This window comes from Saccostrea echinata, unplaced genomic scaffold (assembly GCF_033153115.1).
Source record: "Saccostrea echinata isolate AGI-Se365-2 ecotype Australia unplaced genomic scaffold, CSIRO_AGI_Sech_v1 ptg000052l, whole genome shotgun sequence".
Taxonomy (NCBI): Eukaryota; Metazoa; Mollusca; class Bivalvia; order Ostreida; family Ostreidae; genus Saccostrea; species Saccostrea echinata.
Genome location: NW_026889801.1, coordinates 8,858,864 through 8,874,603, shown reverse-complemented (window position 1 = coordinate 8,874,603; position 15,740 = coordinate 8,858,864). Strand labels below are relative to the sequence as shown.

Sequence of the window (15,740 nt, the reverse complement as noted above, 5' to 3'; positions counted from 1 at the left end):
GTAAACTTCATATACATGCATGTATACATGTACATGACTCTCCTTATCAACTTAAAAGGGGTCTGTATTTCCGGTGAGTGGGGGGTCTTAGATCTTTCTTTAGTTACTGTACTATCTGCATGGCCGTAGGAACCGGGGGGGGGGGGGGGGCACGGGGAACCCGGAATAATTTTGCCAATATATAGATTACTATAAAAAACATAGCTACTATATGCTTGTGCCCCCTCAATAAAAACATCTGATGACCATGGAATTTTTGGTAGTTGTTAGTGCCCACTCAACTGAAAATGTATGGCTGTGCCCCCCGAAACTGAAATTGCTTCCTACGGGCCTATTCTGTTAGTATATCTAAAAAATCTTGCGATGGGGTCCGCGCATATATATAATGAATATTGTTTACTGATTAGGTTGATGATTCAGGCATATGATTGTTGGAATTCTTTCATCATTAATCTCGGATGAGAGATTTGGCTCGACGGGTATAGAGTGGTGCCGTCAATCTCGGCCTATAGATAACCTCAAAAGAATATACTACCGTATATACTCGCCTATAAGTCGGTATTTTGGGAGTTAAATTTTGGTCCAAAACTGTATGTCCGACTTATAGGCGAGTCATAAAAAGATTAGTATTTTTCTGGACGGCGAAATGTAGTATTTTATAAACATTTCCCATGATTGTCGTTGAACTATATTATATCATTTATGTTTTCTAAGATTATACGTAAAGTATAAGTATTTACATATTTTAATAACTTTATTTTTATCTTAATTGTTCATTGTGTATTTTTCTTACTGATTCCAAATTAAATATCGGCGTCATTTCTAAAAATATTAATCAAAATCAGGTTAAAACATTAGAGCATTGATTTGAAATTGTCAACTGATTCTGGCAAAAAGTTGTACCGACTTATAAGCGGGTCAATGGCAATTCCCTCCAAAATAACCTCAAAAAATACAACCGACTTATAGGCAAGTATATACGGTAGTATCTGTCAAACGATAAATTTCTGTGACATTATTAAGAGTTTATATATCAGGCAGGTCTCCTGAAAATATCAGATTAAAAAAATCGGAGAGGGCTACATTATTGCAGCTAGAAAAATAAGGTCTATATCTATATCTATATATATATATATATATATATATATATATATATATATATATATATATATATATATATATATATATATATATAGACAAAATTATTAATTGGAGGACACCCCCATCCCCGATTCCTACGGCCATGCCGTATGTTCAAATCCTCCAAAGTTAATGTAATTTTTCTTGTCGCAAGGATAAAAATTGAAGCCCCCCCCAACCCCCAACCCCTTACACATACGAAATTGAATTTTGAGCTTGTATATTCATTTTCTTTTTGATTTTCAAAATATTTTCGATTAGGTATCTGGTCAGTTACTTTTTCTGAGTGCCCCTATCCAATTTGAAAAAAAAAATGAAATAAAAAGACGATGCTACGTATGCAAAAAAACCAAAACAAAACAAAATAAAAACAAAACAAAAAACAAAACAAAAACAAACAAACAAACAAACTATACAACAACAACAACGTTCGGGAGGTAAGCCGGAAAACATATATTGAAAATATACATTTGCATGCATTTTTTATTTATTTATTTTTTAATTTTTGGAAAAAATTTCTCATGAGAATGATCGGCGCAAAATCAATATTATAACACAGGCGGATTTAATGGAGAGGGGTGGCTAGATAGGGAGGGGAGCACTTTCACCAATTTTCTCGACTTTATATGTAATATTCAAAAATAAATAATTTATTTCCAAAAGGAAAAGGGATTGGACAGAAGGTAAAATGTCTATTTTTGGGTACTACTAGGTCATTTAATAGCAATTCTCTGTAACCACTTAAACTTCTTTGCCACGCATGGTCACCGATTTTGATGAAACTTTGCCCATTATTACAACTTGACACCAGAAACATATATCAAATAAAATTTCGTTGCTATGTGTCTTGGTTGCCATGGTAACAGCCAGAAAAGTTGAAAAAATTGAGATTTTCAGCCACTTTAAATCTTTATTAAGCCTTAATAAAGACTAAGAAAAACAAACAAACCATTCTCCCAAAAACATGACACCTTGTTAATTGCCAGTTATGCTATAAAGAAACTATTTAGAATTTATCTCTAAGTAAGTGGTAACCATGGGTACATTTGCAATACATTTTAGTTGCTGAAAAATGCTGAAAAACGCTCTATAGCCACAAATGATAGATGTTACATAATCAAACTCAATCAACAACGTAAGAAAAACAATGAAAAATATTTGACCTCCTGTAAATAAATTAGGTATTGGCAATATTATTCTAAAAATAACTTTCATGGTTGCCATGGTAACACAGTGTCACCATGCAAAATCTGTTGCTATGATTGGGTTAATGCTACTATCGTGAAGGAAAACAATAAAATTCATGACTGGCACATATGCATCCTTAGAACCTTGCAACACCAACAACATAAGAAAAATTGAGATTAATTGTTACTTTGCAGTGTAACCATGGAAACAACGTACTAGTTGTTTAAAGTGATATTTTTGTGCTGCTTTAGGAATTTACCAACCTTTTAATCAAGAAAAATATCATTTGAATCACCTTGAATAGTACTTATCTCGTAGAACTAAAGTTGAATATCATATATTGATAAAGGTTGTTGAAAAATACAACACTGTTGCTATGGTAACCATGAAGAGAAAATGTTCGATTTTGTTAATTTTTTGTCAATATTAGACCCTATGTGCCAGCTTTTTGCATCCAGTTAGAGATTGGGTGATAGTCAAAATTGAAAGTCAGGTTAGTTGTTCACATATATCAATCATTAAAGTTTTGGGAATCTACATACAACGGTACGTATCCAAGGAAACAGAGTATTTTTCAGATTTTTATGCATGTTTTTTTCGCCTTATTTCCATAGCAACGCACTATTTAAAGAATTGAAATTGAATTTTTTGAAATGTGCAAATTAGGGTCACACCAAGGCCTTTAAAAATTGATCATCAGTTATATAGAAATATGCTTTTTAAAAAGATAGGATAAGATTAAAACACTAAGAGAGTAAATTTAAAATCCCTTTGCGGTATTAAAACCATGGCAACCATTGCCAACCTATAAGAAATATCATATTTTGTCCTTGGTATATGTTACAAGGATTTCTTCTCTATTATTTGCTTGCATTTCAACCTATAATTGTTTTTATTCTTAAGTGTATGACTTTATAAAATTAAATGAACAAAATTATTACTTTTGAATACTTTGTTTCCATAATAACGTATGTTATAGATGATTTACCAAACATGTTTATCATGCATTCAAGACACCAGGCCTTCAACTTTCAGAAACAGTCATTGCCACTTGTTTGCTTTGCTGCAAACGTTAACTGTGGGACTCTGAAGATGTTGAAAAATGCCATTTTTCAAACTTTAGGACATGTTGCTATGGTAACCATGGCACGTAGCAACCAATTTTTGCCTGATTTGAGTTAACAGTATCAAAGACTTTTATCACAGTGAGTTTGGAGAAATTCTGAGACTATGCGTGCCACAGCTCCTATATAAAAGTTCAAGTCATTACAGAGAATGGCTCTTAAAACTCATTTGTGCAAATAATACAATATAAGTAACGTAAAAATTTAGAGAAAAAAAGAACATTAAATTAAGTTCAACATAATATTGTAATAAACCCCACCCCAACCCCAATCACAGGCCCAGCAGTAGAGGAATTAACTGAGGGGGAGGCGGGGGTTTTGCCAACATAGTACTTTACTACAGAAAAGAAACCCAATTTACAGTGCACCTTCAATAATTTGGCTTGGGGTAAAAAGCTGAGTGGAGTGGAGTCTTGTGGAGTCATGGAGTGGAGTCTGTATTATAACAGTACAGAAAGTTTGAAAACAAGACAATTTCTCTTGCATACAATCTCGCCCCTGCAATGTAATTTTGGAAGAAACAAAAGAAATCTATTGACCTCTAAATATCAAACAGAGAATCACCTAGAAATGTTTTTAAAGCAAACACTAAGTAATACATTACCAAGATCTAAACTAAGCTCAGATGACCCTGCTTACCTATCCAAAACAGACAAATCTATTAAGAGGTGTTGACAGCTTTATAATATCAAACAGACAAAGAGTAACAACTGCACTGCGGAACTGATGACAACAATTGAATTACAACGGCACATATTTTAGGTTTTACTATTAAAGTGCAAGCTACCCCTTTGTTGATATTTGAAGGTTACTATTTTTCTCCTAATTTGTTTTACATTAATTTAACATAAACATGTATCTCCCTTTTTCTGGTTAAATTAGGAAAAATGTTACAGAATCTAGGTGTATAGCCTACATGTATATATTTGTCAATTGAAAGTCTATCAAAATTAAATGTCCAGGATTAATTATAAGACATGAAAAGGAAAATATTTATTGAAATATACTAAACAGCTCGTTTCATTTTATTTTAAGTGCACATTGTGCGTTTAAAACAATGATGCATTATTTATTCTTAAAATTTTTACCTAGTAAAGTTTGTTTCCTGATGAGGGGGCTGTGCTATTAGTTTCACCAATATTTGAACAAAGAAAAACTTATTTTGTAGATGTGATTCAAAACAGAAATTATATGATAAGTAATACTAAAGCATTTTTAAAACACATTACCGGGATTACATCCCTACTGTTGAGTTATTGCTTTCTTTGTACTTTGCTGATCAATGTTTCACATGTAGTCTATCAACCAGTACATGTATCACTGATACAGCAGTTTGATATATACAGTGGTGAAGACTTTCTGATATAATTAATTTAATTGGAGTGTGGGAACTTTAAAAGAATGTCGCTCCCCATAACGATGTGCTGAAATATATTTGGTTCCTCATTTTTTTTATAAAGACAACTCAAGCAGGATGCTGTCAACATGATTCTGTTGATAAAATAACATAGTTTGTTACGATGGACAAAACTGTCAATTTTTTTTTTCTTCTTTTATATCATTTCATTAATTTTTTTTTTTAATTTTGTTTTTGATGTTGCTGAGGCTGCCAATATTTTCCTTATTGGGTACATTATATACCTTATTACTAGTATTATCCCCTCGCAACAGAGTTGGAGGGGATATAGCAACACGCTTTTGTGTGTGTGTTTGTGAGTGTGTGTTTGTTAGTGAGTGGTGTGTTAAATGGAAGTGACGTAATTTGCATCAGGATCGATGTCGAATGTTGTCTTAACTTAAAGATATACTCTTTGCGAGGGGATACTCCGCTTTGTGGTGCCCTTGTTTAACTTATAATTAAGTGTTATTTTCAAAAAATCCTTACAACATTTACCAGGGGCATGTTTTACAAAACATATGATTCACGACTAAGACCAAACACTGTAGATGATGTTATTTCTCATTTTGTGTAACTATTTACACATCTCCCTTTTGGGGGTGGGGGGGGGGTGTATCGGTAAATTGCAGGAAATACTACAGAAGCTTAAATGTAGAGTCATGGCAGTTAAAATTAACAAGAGGCCCATGGACCACAACGCTCACCTGAGTCAATATGGCCCTGCTGTTCTTCGTCAGCAGATAATTCATATGTAAAGCTTTGATCGCCTGTTATAGGCATACCCTACCCCGAGGTGCCATGTTTTGAATGAAACTGAATCTAAACTTTCTTAGGATGCTTCTGTATTCATATAACTAATTATGGCTTTGCTGTTCTTGAAAACAGAATTTTAAAGATGTCTGCCACCCTAACTGGGGGGGGGGGGGGTTCATGATTTGAACAAACTTGAATCTACACTACCTGAGGATGCTAATCATGATTAATCATGGCTTTGTTGTTCTTCAGAAGATGATTTTTAAAGATGTTTCCTATATGTGTTCTTTTGTAAAACTTTGATCCCCCGTTATGGCAGGATGCCGCTTGAACAAATTTGAATTTACAATACTTTGGAATGCTTCCATATCAATATGACTAATCATGGCTTTCCTGTTCTTGAAAAGATTTTTTAAAAGATTTTTCCTATATGTTCCTATGTAAAAATTTGACCCCCCATTGTGGCCCCACCCTACCCCCGGGGTCATGATTTGAACAAACTTGAATCTACACTACCTGAGGATGATTCCATATCAAAATGACCAATCGTGGCTTTGTTGTTCTTGAGAAGAAGATTTTTAAGATTTTTCCTATACATTCCTATAAAACTTTGATCCCCCATTGTGGCCCCACATTATTCCTAGGGGTCATGTTTTGAACAAACTTGAATCTACACTACCTGAGGATGATTCCATATCAATATGACTAATTGTGGCTTTGTTGTTCTTGAGAAGATTTTTAAAGATTTTTTCCTATATATTCCTATGTAAAATTTGATCCCCCATTGTGACCCCACCCTACCCCCGGGGGTCATGATTTGAACAAACTTGAATCTACACTATGTAATGAAGGTTTCACATAAGTTTCAACGTTTGCAGCCCCTTGGTTCTTGAGAAGAAGATTTTTAAAAGATACCACCAAATTTTCACTAATTCTTAATTATCTCCCCTTTAAAGAGAGTGTGGCCCTTCATTTGAACAAACTTGAATCCCCTTTACCCAAGGATGCTTTGTGGCAAGTTTGGTTGAAATTGGCCCAGTGGTTCTGGAGAAGAAGTCGAAAATGTGAAAAGTTTACAGACGGACGGACAGACAGACGGACGACGGACAAAATGTTATCAGAAAAGCTCACCTGAGCCTTCGGCTCAGGTGAGCTAAAAACAAAATTATTCTTGTCATTGAACACAATTCCCCCTCCTTTCCTCTCTCATTTCTGTATGCCCCAGCTATAGCTGATGTCTGTGATCACTGATCAGACTCTTGGAAACTTCCTGATTTCAGAATATTTGTTACAATTAGTCAGAAACTTGTTCATGTTGCATGAACCATTTTGACAATAAAATGAATGAATGACTGAGTAAATGAAAAAACACATGACCTTCAAATGTCAACTCATCAATGGAAGACTAAATGACCCACATCCACTCCCATCCCAACAGGCGAGAAGTCTTGACAGATTTAATTAATGCACCAGAAATGCTTACTCATTTGTTGCTTGTAAAAACAAATTTGCTTTAAAATGGACTGAACTAAATATAGCTGGTTTTGTTTTTGTCAGAAAAAAAAGATTCTAAATTTACAGTTGGGCATAGTTTACAATTTGGAATCTTTATAAGAATTACAGTAAAAAATATAATTACACATTTAATACACAATAATTTTTTTCAAGTTCGACAGTACCGGTTCACATACATGTACGTACTTGTAACCTAATAAAAAAAATTCATCATTATTCAGGATATGTCCACTGGGTTATACTTTTAACAACATGGGCTGTAGTGAAAAAAAGCATTTAACAAGGGTACCGCAAAGCGGAGCATCCCCTCGCAAAGAGCATATCTATAAATCAAGACAGCATTCGACATCTATACCGAAGCAAATTACGTAAGGACAAACTTACATACACTCCCAACTCCGTTGCGAGGGGATAATAACTGATAAGACATATAAGTAACTTATTTTGCAACACATCTTTACGATCAGATAATTGAGACCAGATTCTTTAATGGACAATAAAATCTCTGAATATTTCAATCCATGGGCATCTTTGTAGCAAAACTTCTGAGACATTCTTCGAAATATGGCAAATAATGCTTATAAGACATCTTGGGTCTGTTTCATAAAAGAACTTACATGTGTACGACTAAGACCAAAATATAATTTTGAGATTAACTTTTTTTTTAACATTGATTTGAAAATGATTTTAATCCTTTTAAAAATTAATTTAGATAGATATTTTTATGCAAGCAATTTTTAACAGAATCATTGATTTTGCAAGATTATATTATCATCTAAGGTGTTTGATCTTAGTAATAAGTTCTTTTGTTAAACATGCCCCTGGTAAATGTTGCAAGGATTTTTTGAAAATAAAACTTTTAGGTAATATATATATTGTACTCCCTAAGGTAAATATTGGCAGTCTCAGCAACATTAAATACAAAATAAAATAATGATATTAAAAAAAAATTGTAAATTTTGTCCATTGTAGCAAACCTTGTAAATTATTTTAATAACTGAATGAAGTTGACAGCATCTTGCTTGAGTCGTCTTTATAAAACAATATTAATGAGTAACCAAATATATTTCAGAACCTCGTTATGGGGATCGACATTCTTTTAAAGTTCTCATACTCCAATTAAATTAATTCTGTCAGAAAGTCTTCATTTTTGTTTATAACAAACAGCTGCATCAATGATGCTTGTACTGGTTGATAAACTGCATATTTTAGAATTACCTAATCATATATATAATTTCTGTTCTGAGTCACACTTACAAAGCAAAAAAAATTCTTTGTTCAAATATTGGTGAAACTAATTTCAGGTAGGAATTAATACTGCCCCCTCTCCAAGAAACAAAGGTAAAAATTTTAAGAGTGAATAGAGCATCATCATTTAAAATGCACAATGTGTACTTCAAAAAATTAAAAATAACTACATGAGCTGTTGAATTTATTTCGATGAATATTTTCCTTTTTATATCAGTTCTTATACTAGAAATTAATCCCTGACATGTAACTTTGAAAGACCCAATTGACAAGTACATATGTAGGCTATAAAACTAGATTCTGCAGCAGATTTCCCCCAATTTTTCCAGTAAAAGGTGTATGTGTATGTTAATATAAACAAAGCAAGAGGAATGAGATACAGAAAAAATAGTGACCTTCAAATATCAACAAAGAGGGTTGAATGCACTTTAAAAAGTAAAACCAAAAATGGTACTTAAATCATGTGTCATTATAATTCAATTGTCATCAGTTCTGCAGTGCAGTTGTTTACTCTTTATCTGTTGACATTATAAAACTGTCAACACCTCTTACTAGGTTTGCCTGTTTTGGATAGGCAAGCAAGGTCATATATCTGAGCTTAGTTTAGATGTTGTTAATGTATTACCAAGTCTTTGTTTTTAAAAAAGCATATCTGTTTGACATTTAAAGGTCAAAAGTTTTTTGGTCGCACTGATTTCTTTTGTTCATTGTATCATTCTTGTTACACAAATCCAAAATGACATTGCAGGGGAGAGATTGTAATATGCAAAAGAAATTGTTTTGTTCTCAAACTGTCTGTACTGTTATGATACAGACTCCACTCCATGACTCCACAAGACTCCACTCCACTCCACTCCACTCAGCTTTTTACCCCAAGCCCAATAATTTTCCTAGCATATTTGTTTATTTTTGGGTTTTGCCCACCCCCCCCCCCCCCCCTTACGAAACTAAAGTTGCTTCCTTCGGGCCTCATTCGCACATGTAAAACATACCCAACACTCCAATCCCATTTAAAAATTGCTAATGTGATCCGTCAGCTTATATGAATGATTTTTAATATCTTAAGTTTACTACGTGACTATTTCTGAAAAACTATAAATGTATATTTAACTCACTGGAAAATACACGAAACTATTTATAGCAAAATGTTATTTTTAACTTGTTTTTGTTACATTGTATGTAAGATTTCATGTTCTTGAACACTGAATATTGATGCCATATAAAATATAGATTTTATTGAAGAAAACGTTAAGCATTTTCGGTCTCATCATCACTGTTATCAGGCAGTTCATCTGAAATATGTAGGACGAATAGGTAAGTACCGTAAAAACCCGAAGCTATTTTTAGAAACACCGTAATGCGTCCTATTTAGAATTGTTTATCGTTAGCACCAAAGTATTGTACACGAAGCAACGAAAGAATCGGTAAGTATACAGACTATGTTTTTATTTAATTGGTAAATAATTATATATTTCTGAAAATGAACTGCTTAATAAATTTTAAATTGTGAGATTTAGAATCCTTTAAAATCGATCTACGTTTGTGTACACATTCTCATTGTACTAAATGAACTTGTAGAACTTTCTACAATTTTGCCAACATTATGTTCGTTAGTAAATCTAGTTCCATATTAAGAGAAGTGTTGTATAAACTGGTTTAAAAAGTTGAATTTAATTTTTGCCATCATTTATGTTAAGGCTTACGGCTGCATCGAAATTACAATAATTCCCTATGAGTAAGTAATGTTATTTAAAAGGAATTTAATTATGTGATATAATTAAAGCTCATTAATATTATTTCCTAATCAGTGAAACTGAATCTTGCTACCAGTCAGAATTATTATGACTGCTGCAGTGATATTTTTGTTCGTTATTCAAAATTAATTCAAGCCCTGAATTTTTAAGGAAGAAAAATCCATACATTTTTGTGTGGGTTTTAGGTAATTCCACTTTGTAGATCTTTTTGATGAAATTTCATACAGCCGACAAAGTTATTGTTATTAAATTTTTTACTGGTAACCATTGTATGCATGTTTGCAAAGAACGATACATATATACAAGTTATTGTCTAACAAAAATCGAAGAAACCTGAGGCACATACCGGCTTAACGTACTAAGACATTTTTAAAAGAAATGCAAAATAAATTGGCATATTGATACTTTTTTTAATTTACACATGATATAAAATCCGTATTAGTATTATTATTATTTTGGTTTAAAATGTCACTTCATAATGAATGCAAGGCGATTGTAATCTATATGATATATATGCGTTTTTGTGTAGATCGAGTCTATGTAGTGTAGCATTGCACCAATAAATCGGTGTTTCGTGATGCAGAGGGGGTCGATTTGATACATCACTTGATATTCAAGTCCTATCGATGTTTTTTGATAACATTCCCGATTTATATATAAATCTTCATGTTTTCATAATTAAATAAGAGCATGTTAACGTTGTTGTAAGTCAAATTAGTAAGTTAGAAAGATTAATCTTTATTTTGTTACAATCTTGGTTTTGGAATCTACGAAAAATTATTGGATATAATTTTATGAAAAAATAATATTCTATAATATAGTTTCCTTCCTTAAAAACAACAAAGTAGAAGAAAAAAAAATTTAAGAATGAATTTAAAGCTACCTAAGTTATACGTCTTATGTAGCTATTAAAACATTTCTTATATCATGTATACAGTGAAACTTTCTATAAAAATACCTTCAAAATTGCCTTAAAATTATACAAATTTTAAATGTATATATATATATATATATATATATATATATATATATATATATATATATATATATATATATATATATATATTTTAAATTTTTTTGACGTGTCATTGTGACATAGATTATACGATATAAAAATATCGTATATAGACTTTTTTAAATATTTTTTTTTCTAACCAATTCGCATGTAAAAGCCAGAGGTAAATTATATCATGATACATGTATATTCGGAGGATACACAGCCCTATGTTTAATATATCATACTTTTTGTAGATTTTAATGGATCGTAAAGATAATACGGGGATGAGGTCCCGCCCTCAGCAGGTCTCGGTCCCTCCCCCGGCCTTCCAGGTCCCTGAACCCCAATCTCTCAGTGAGGGAACGGCAGTGCAAGTGTCAGAAGACGATGACTGTCGGTCCAATTCCGAATATTTCGCACTCAGACTAGATTCGAATATCAGTCGCTATAGTGCGTCATCTAGAGGCGATGATGAAACGAGCAGTCATCTGTCATCAATTTTTACATCAGACTTATCAATTTGTGAAGACGATTTAGAACATGACGGAGAAACTCAAACTTCATCAGTTGTGTCATCGACTTCCTCACATTTGTCATCAATTTCCACGGATTTTTTATCATCAATTTCATCGAATCCTTGTAGCAGACCTTCTTCAGAATCATGTTCTCTTGCATCCCTGTCAGAAACTGATTCTGTTAGTGACAATATGTTATTTGCCGATTACAAGCCCCCACAATGGACCCCTAACACCCCACAACAGATTCCTATTACCCCATGTCGGATCCCCATCACCCCTCAACGGACTCCTAGTCTTATTGCTTCAAAACTTTCAGAACTCAGAGAAGACTTTAATGTGTCTCCAGGCTTTAATGTGTCGTCAGGGTTCAATGTGTCTTTAGGTGCAAATGTACCCTCTGGTTCTTTAGGCACAGAGTGCAAATATCCAGAATATGCCGACGAACAAAGCCGACTAGACTCTTTCAAGCATTGGCCCGCTCATTTGACCCAAACCAGTCACCAAATGGCTAATGCTGGATTTTTCTATACTTGTAAGTGGGCTTTCAAAATTCGTGTTCAAGTCACCAACTTTGTTGTCCTTTTGCTTCCTGTAATGAGGTTTTCTTCTTCAGATCACCAATATTTGAAATTCAGGTGTCATCATATAAACTTTATTTTAAAAATTTTGGTCTCCTGTTATCATATTTTTTTTCAATTTCAGCATTCAGTGATTGGGTTCGCTGCTTTTGTTGTGGAATTGGGGTCCGCAATTGGGCGGCAGAAGATGACCCCTGGGTCGAGCATGCGCGATGGTCTCCTAGATGTGCTTACGTACGACTGATGAGGAATCCTCAATTCTTGGATGACGTAGAACGTGCTGTGCAGGAGAGAGAACAGGAGCAAGAGGTGGGTATCAATATTACATATATATATATATAATCTCAAATAATGTAAGGTTCGTGCATATAGAATTTTGTTCATTTTGAATTTACAAATCATGCAGCAAAGACAATTATGTCGAACAAACACAGTTATACTTATAGGCTAAGGAATATTATGAAAATATTGTGTTTTGTTTTTGTAACAGATAATAAATCAACCGAATGTACCACTTGCAATACCCTCCAGAGTTGCAGAAGACGTTTCAGGTACATGTATAGCTCATTATAAAACGTAAAATTTCATATTCATTAAATATACGTATAGCTGAGCTTATAAAAGCTTATTATAATGAAATTTTGATTTTGAAAAAAAAATTTATATATTTAAAAACCCGACTTGATACATTTCACAGATGTCAAACCCAGTAACCCTAAGACTGCTGAGGAATACCCCGAGAAAACATTGGAGAAAAATCCACTATTAACGGATGCTGCCCAAGCCGTGCTAAACATGGGATTCCTACCCAAACAAGTCAAACGAGCAATAGATGTTGTTCTTCAAACGAAAAGTAAGATCTCTTGATTCTGATTGAATTTTTCTGTTTCCCAGTTTTTAGGTTAAAGCTCTTTAATGCATAGATAAACAACTAAATTCTAGTGACTAAATGGGAAACAGTTAAATTTGATTAACATATTTCAGTTTTAAGAGGTGTGGACTTCAATTCGTATACCTAATCTTTTTCCTCAGACTTTAGGACGGGTCCAATTTGGCTGAATAGGGTATCCCAAAGTCATTTTCAGATTATTTTCTATGATAATATCATTGTAAATCCTGACTGGTATCCGGACGTCCACATGCTGGACCTGTCCATGAAAAAAAAAAAGGAATATTGTTGTAAAATCTAAGCTTTCGTTCAAATGTGAAATCACAATTGCTTCATGTGACAGTGTTTCTCTTTCAGCATGGCAGACAATGACGGCAGAGGATATTGTTGACGTTCTGACAGAGATAGAACAGGACAGCGCAGACTCCGACTCATCCAATAGCCAGGAACCGGAAACAGGAAACGGATGTCTTACAGGAGGTATGTTTTGTTTAGAATGACTTTCCTTGAGAATTACCAAAATTAATTTGTGACAGAGACATAATTTTATATCGCTGTTTGTGATAAGTACGTGTAAAGTATACCAAGCACGCTGTTTTTTTTTTTATCAGATATGGAAAGGCTCAAAGAAAGAAACGAAGACTTAAGAGAACGAACACTATGCAAAATGTGTTGTATAGAGAAAGTCTCCATTGTTTTTCTTCCTTGTGGTCACTTGGTCAGTTGTGGCCAGTGCTCCCCTGCACTCAGAAAGTGCCCCATGTGCAGAAAGGAGATCAAGGGAACAGTGCGGGTTAAGTTTGACTGAGAGTATTATAAAACGTTCGGAATGATAACTGTGATACTCTTTGAGAATAATTATAAATGCGTTTTGAAATTGGGAAATTCCGCCTTAGCAGTGCTTAATAACATTTTCCATTTTGTTAATAAACTGAGTTTCTACGGAGAAGTGATTTGTTATATTATAACTTTATATGGAATTATTTTGGTTTGCCTGAAGACTTGAAAGGTGCATAGCTTTGTCCCATTTTTATACCTACATGCTAAGAAGTAGACTGGCCGCTTTGACGTTATTATAATTATTATAAAATTAATGAATTAATTGGATCTCATGAATTACAGTGGTTGTATTAATGTTTGATAAATTAAAGTGAAACTACATATATATATATACGTTTGGGACTTCACTTTTTAAGATTAAAATTGATGTCCATTGCAAGGTCTGGAGGCTGTGTTTCACTGCTACGACGATTTCATTGAACTCAGATGTCTCACCCCAGAATCCAAATATGAAAAGATCAATTAATAGTTGCATCAAGAATTAGAATTGAAAATTGTAATGATTTATTGGTATTTTTATAAACTCGTGTAGATATTAATTAACAAAATGAAGTGTAGAGATATGATATTGAAATGGTAACAAATTTTATTTATTAAAATTCATCACAAGCTCCTAGGACAGTTTTTCAACGATGGCCTAAATCAGCTTATAATAATCTGTATATACGTGCCCAGTTTCTATTGACAACGCACACTTTATAACGGTCAAAACTTTCTGTCCTTTGCCAGTTTGACATTTTACAATCTGAAATCTGCGTTGTAAGTGTGGAGAAAATCATGCCACTGCAACCAAATTTAAAAGAACTGAGTTCATCTAATAAGGTTATAGGCAAATTAATAATCATACTTTGTTCTGTCTAATAATAGTTATAAGATTTCAATATTTTGTATATTGCTTCTATGGCGATCGAATGAGACACAAGCGAAACGGAACAAAAATCAGGATAGAGTATTACGGTTCGTCAGCAATAATTACAAAAAACAAAAACTCCTCCAGTATAAAATCAAAACAGTTTTTTTCTATAAAGACACTTGCGGAAGAATGCGTTCGAATTCAATGTTGTATTCACGAACAAACATGTGTATTAGGCCTTACTTTCATTCACAAAACCTGTTATCTTACAAAAAGCAACATTTATGGACTAATCTCTGGAACTCCCTTCCAGAATCTTTTAGCCAAATGAAATATAAGTAATTTTAATCAGTTTTATCTAATATTTATCGCAGCTGGTAAAGGATTTTTTCCCATTAAAAGTGGCCGGGGGGGGGGGGGGGGGAGGGCTACAACATACTGGGACGGTTTCTTGCAAAAGAAAAAAAAAGATCAAATTAAGGTAATGTGGGAAACTTCAGACTCATTTTTTTAATTTGAATTTTTAACGTTTCTAGCACTTTTCACAATTAAGATTTCAAATACCTTTTTTTCAAGTTGGAACAAAATATAGTAAGTACGTACAAGTACATGGGCATATGTAAGATATACATAATATATACATGATATATGCTGGTGTTGTAGTTAAATATATACTATATTTAAAGGAGTTGAAATTCCTCATCATCAATAACTATTTACACATGCAGAGATTATGTACAATTTTCATTGATTTTATCAGGGACCTATACATACTAACTACGCCCGTGATTTTAAGAGATTATAGGGATATATTCATACTAACATATTAAATTTATTAATAGCATACACTTCCCTGATGAGATCTCTGTCCCCAAATCCCCTCTCTCTATATCGATCACAGCTACATGAATAGGGGCTTGCTCCCGATGGAATAGGTATCAATA

The 15,740-nt window shown here is 33.3% G+C and overlaps 2 protein-coding genes across 3 annotated transcripts in view; one reads left to right on the top strand and one right to left on the bottom strand.

Annotated features, from left to right (window-relative positions):
* The window catches only part of LOC133203839 (baculoviral IAP repeat-containing protein 2-like), a 267,667-nt gene that overhangs the window by 121,046 nt on the left and 130,881 nt on the right, over nucleotides 1-15,740 (bottom strand). The window lies entirely within an intron of this gene.
* Nucleotides 11,370-14,103, top strand: LOC133204175 (death-associated inhibitor of apoptosis 2-like). 2 transcript variants are annotated; one of them, XM_061339922.1, is made up of 6 exons: nucleotides 11,370-12,168; nucleotides 12,339-12,523; nucleotides 12,705-12,771; nucleotides 12,912-13,067; nucleotides 13,461-13,583; nucleotides 13,715-14,103. In XM_061339922.1, exons 1-6 carry the CDS (start codon nucleotides 11,379-11,381, stop codon nucleotides 13,909-13,911), a joined length of 1,518 nt encoding a protein of 505 aa, XP_061195906.1. In that variant the 5' UTR covers nucleotides 11,370-11,378; the 3' UTR covers nucleotides 13,912-14,103. The 2 variants fall into 2 exon arrangements, with proteins under 2 accessions (XP_061195906.1, XP_061195907.1); XM_061339923.1 differs by having other exon boundaries at nucleotides 12,705-12,765; nucleotides 13,715-13,982.

Bases quoted from the DNA above. Each gene is read 5' to 3' on its own strand.
- LOC133204175 (XM_061339922.1), top strand. From the start codon at position 11,379: ATGGATCGTAAAGATAATACGGGGATGAGGTCCCGCCCTCAGCAGGTC. The intron at 12,772-12,911 runs GTATAGCTCATT...TACATTTCACAG, and splicing joins AGAAGACGTTTCAGGTACAT to ATGTCAAACCCAGTAACCCT. The intron at 13,584-13,714 runs GTATGTTTTGTT...TTTTTTTATCAG, and splicing joins AAACGGATGTCTTACAGGAG to ATATGGAAAGGCTCAAAGAA.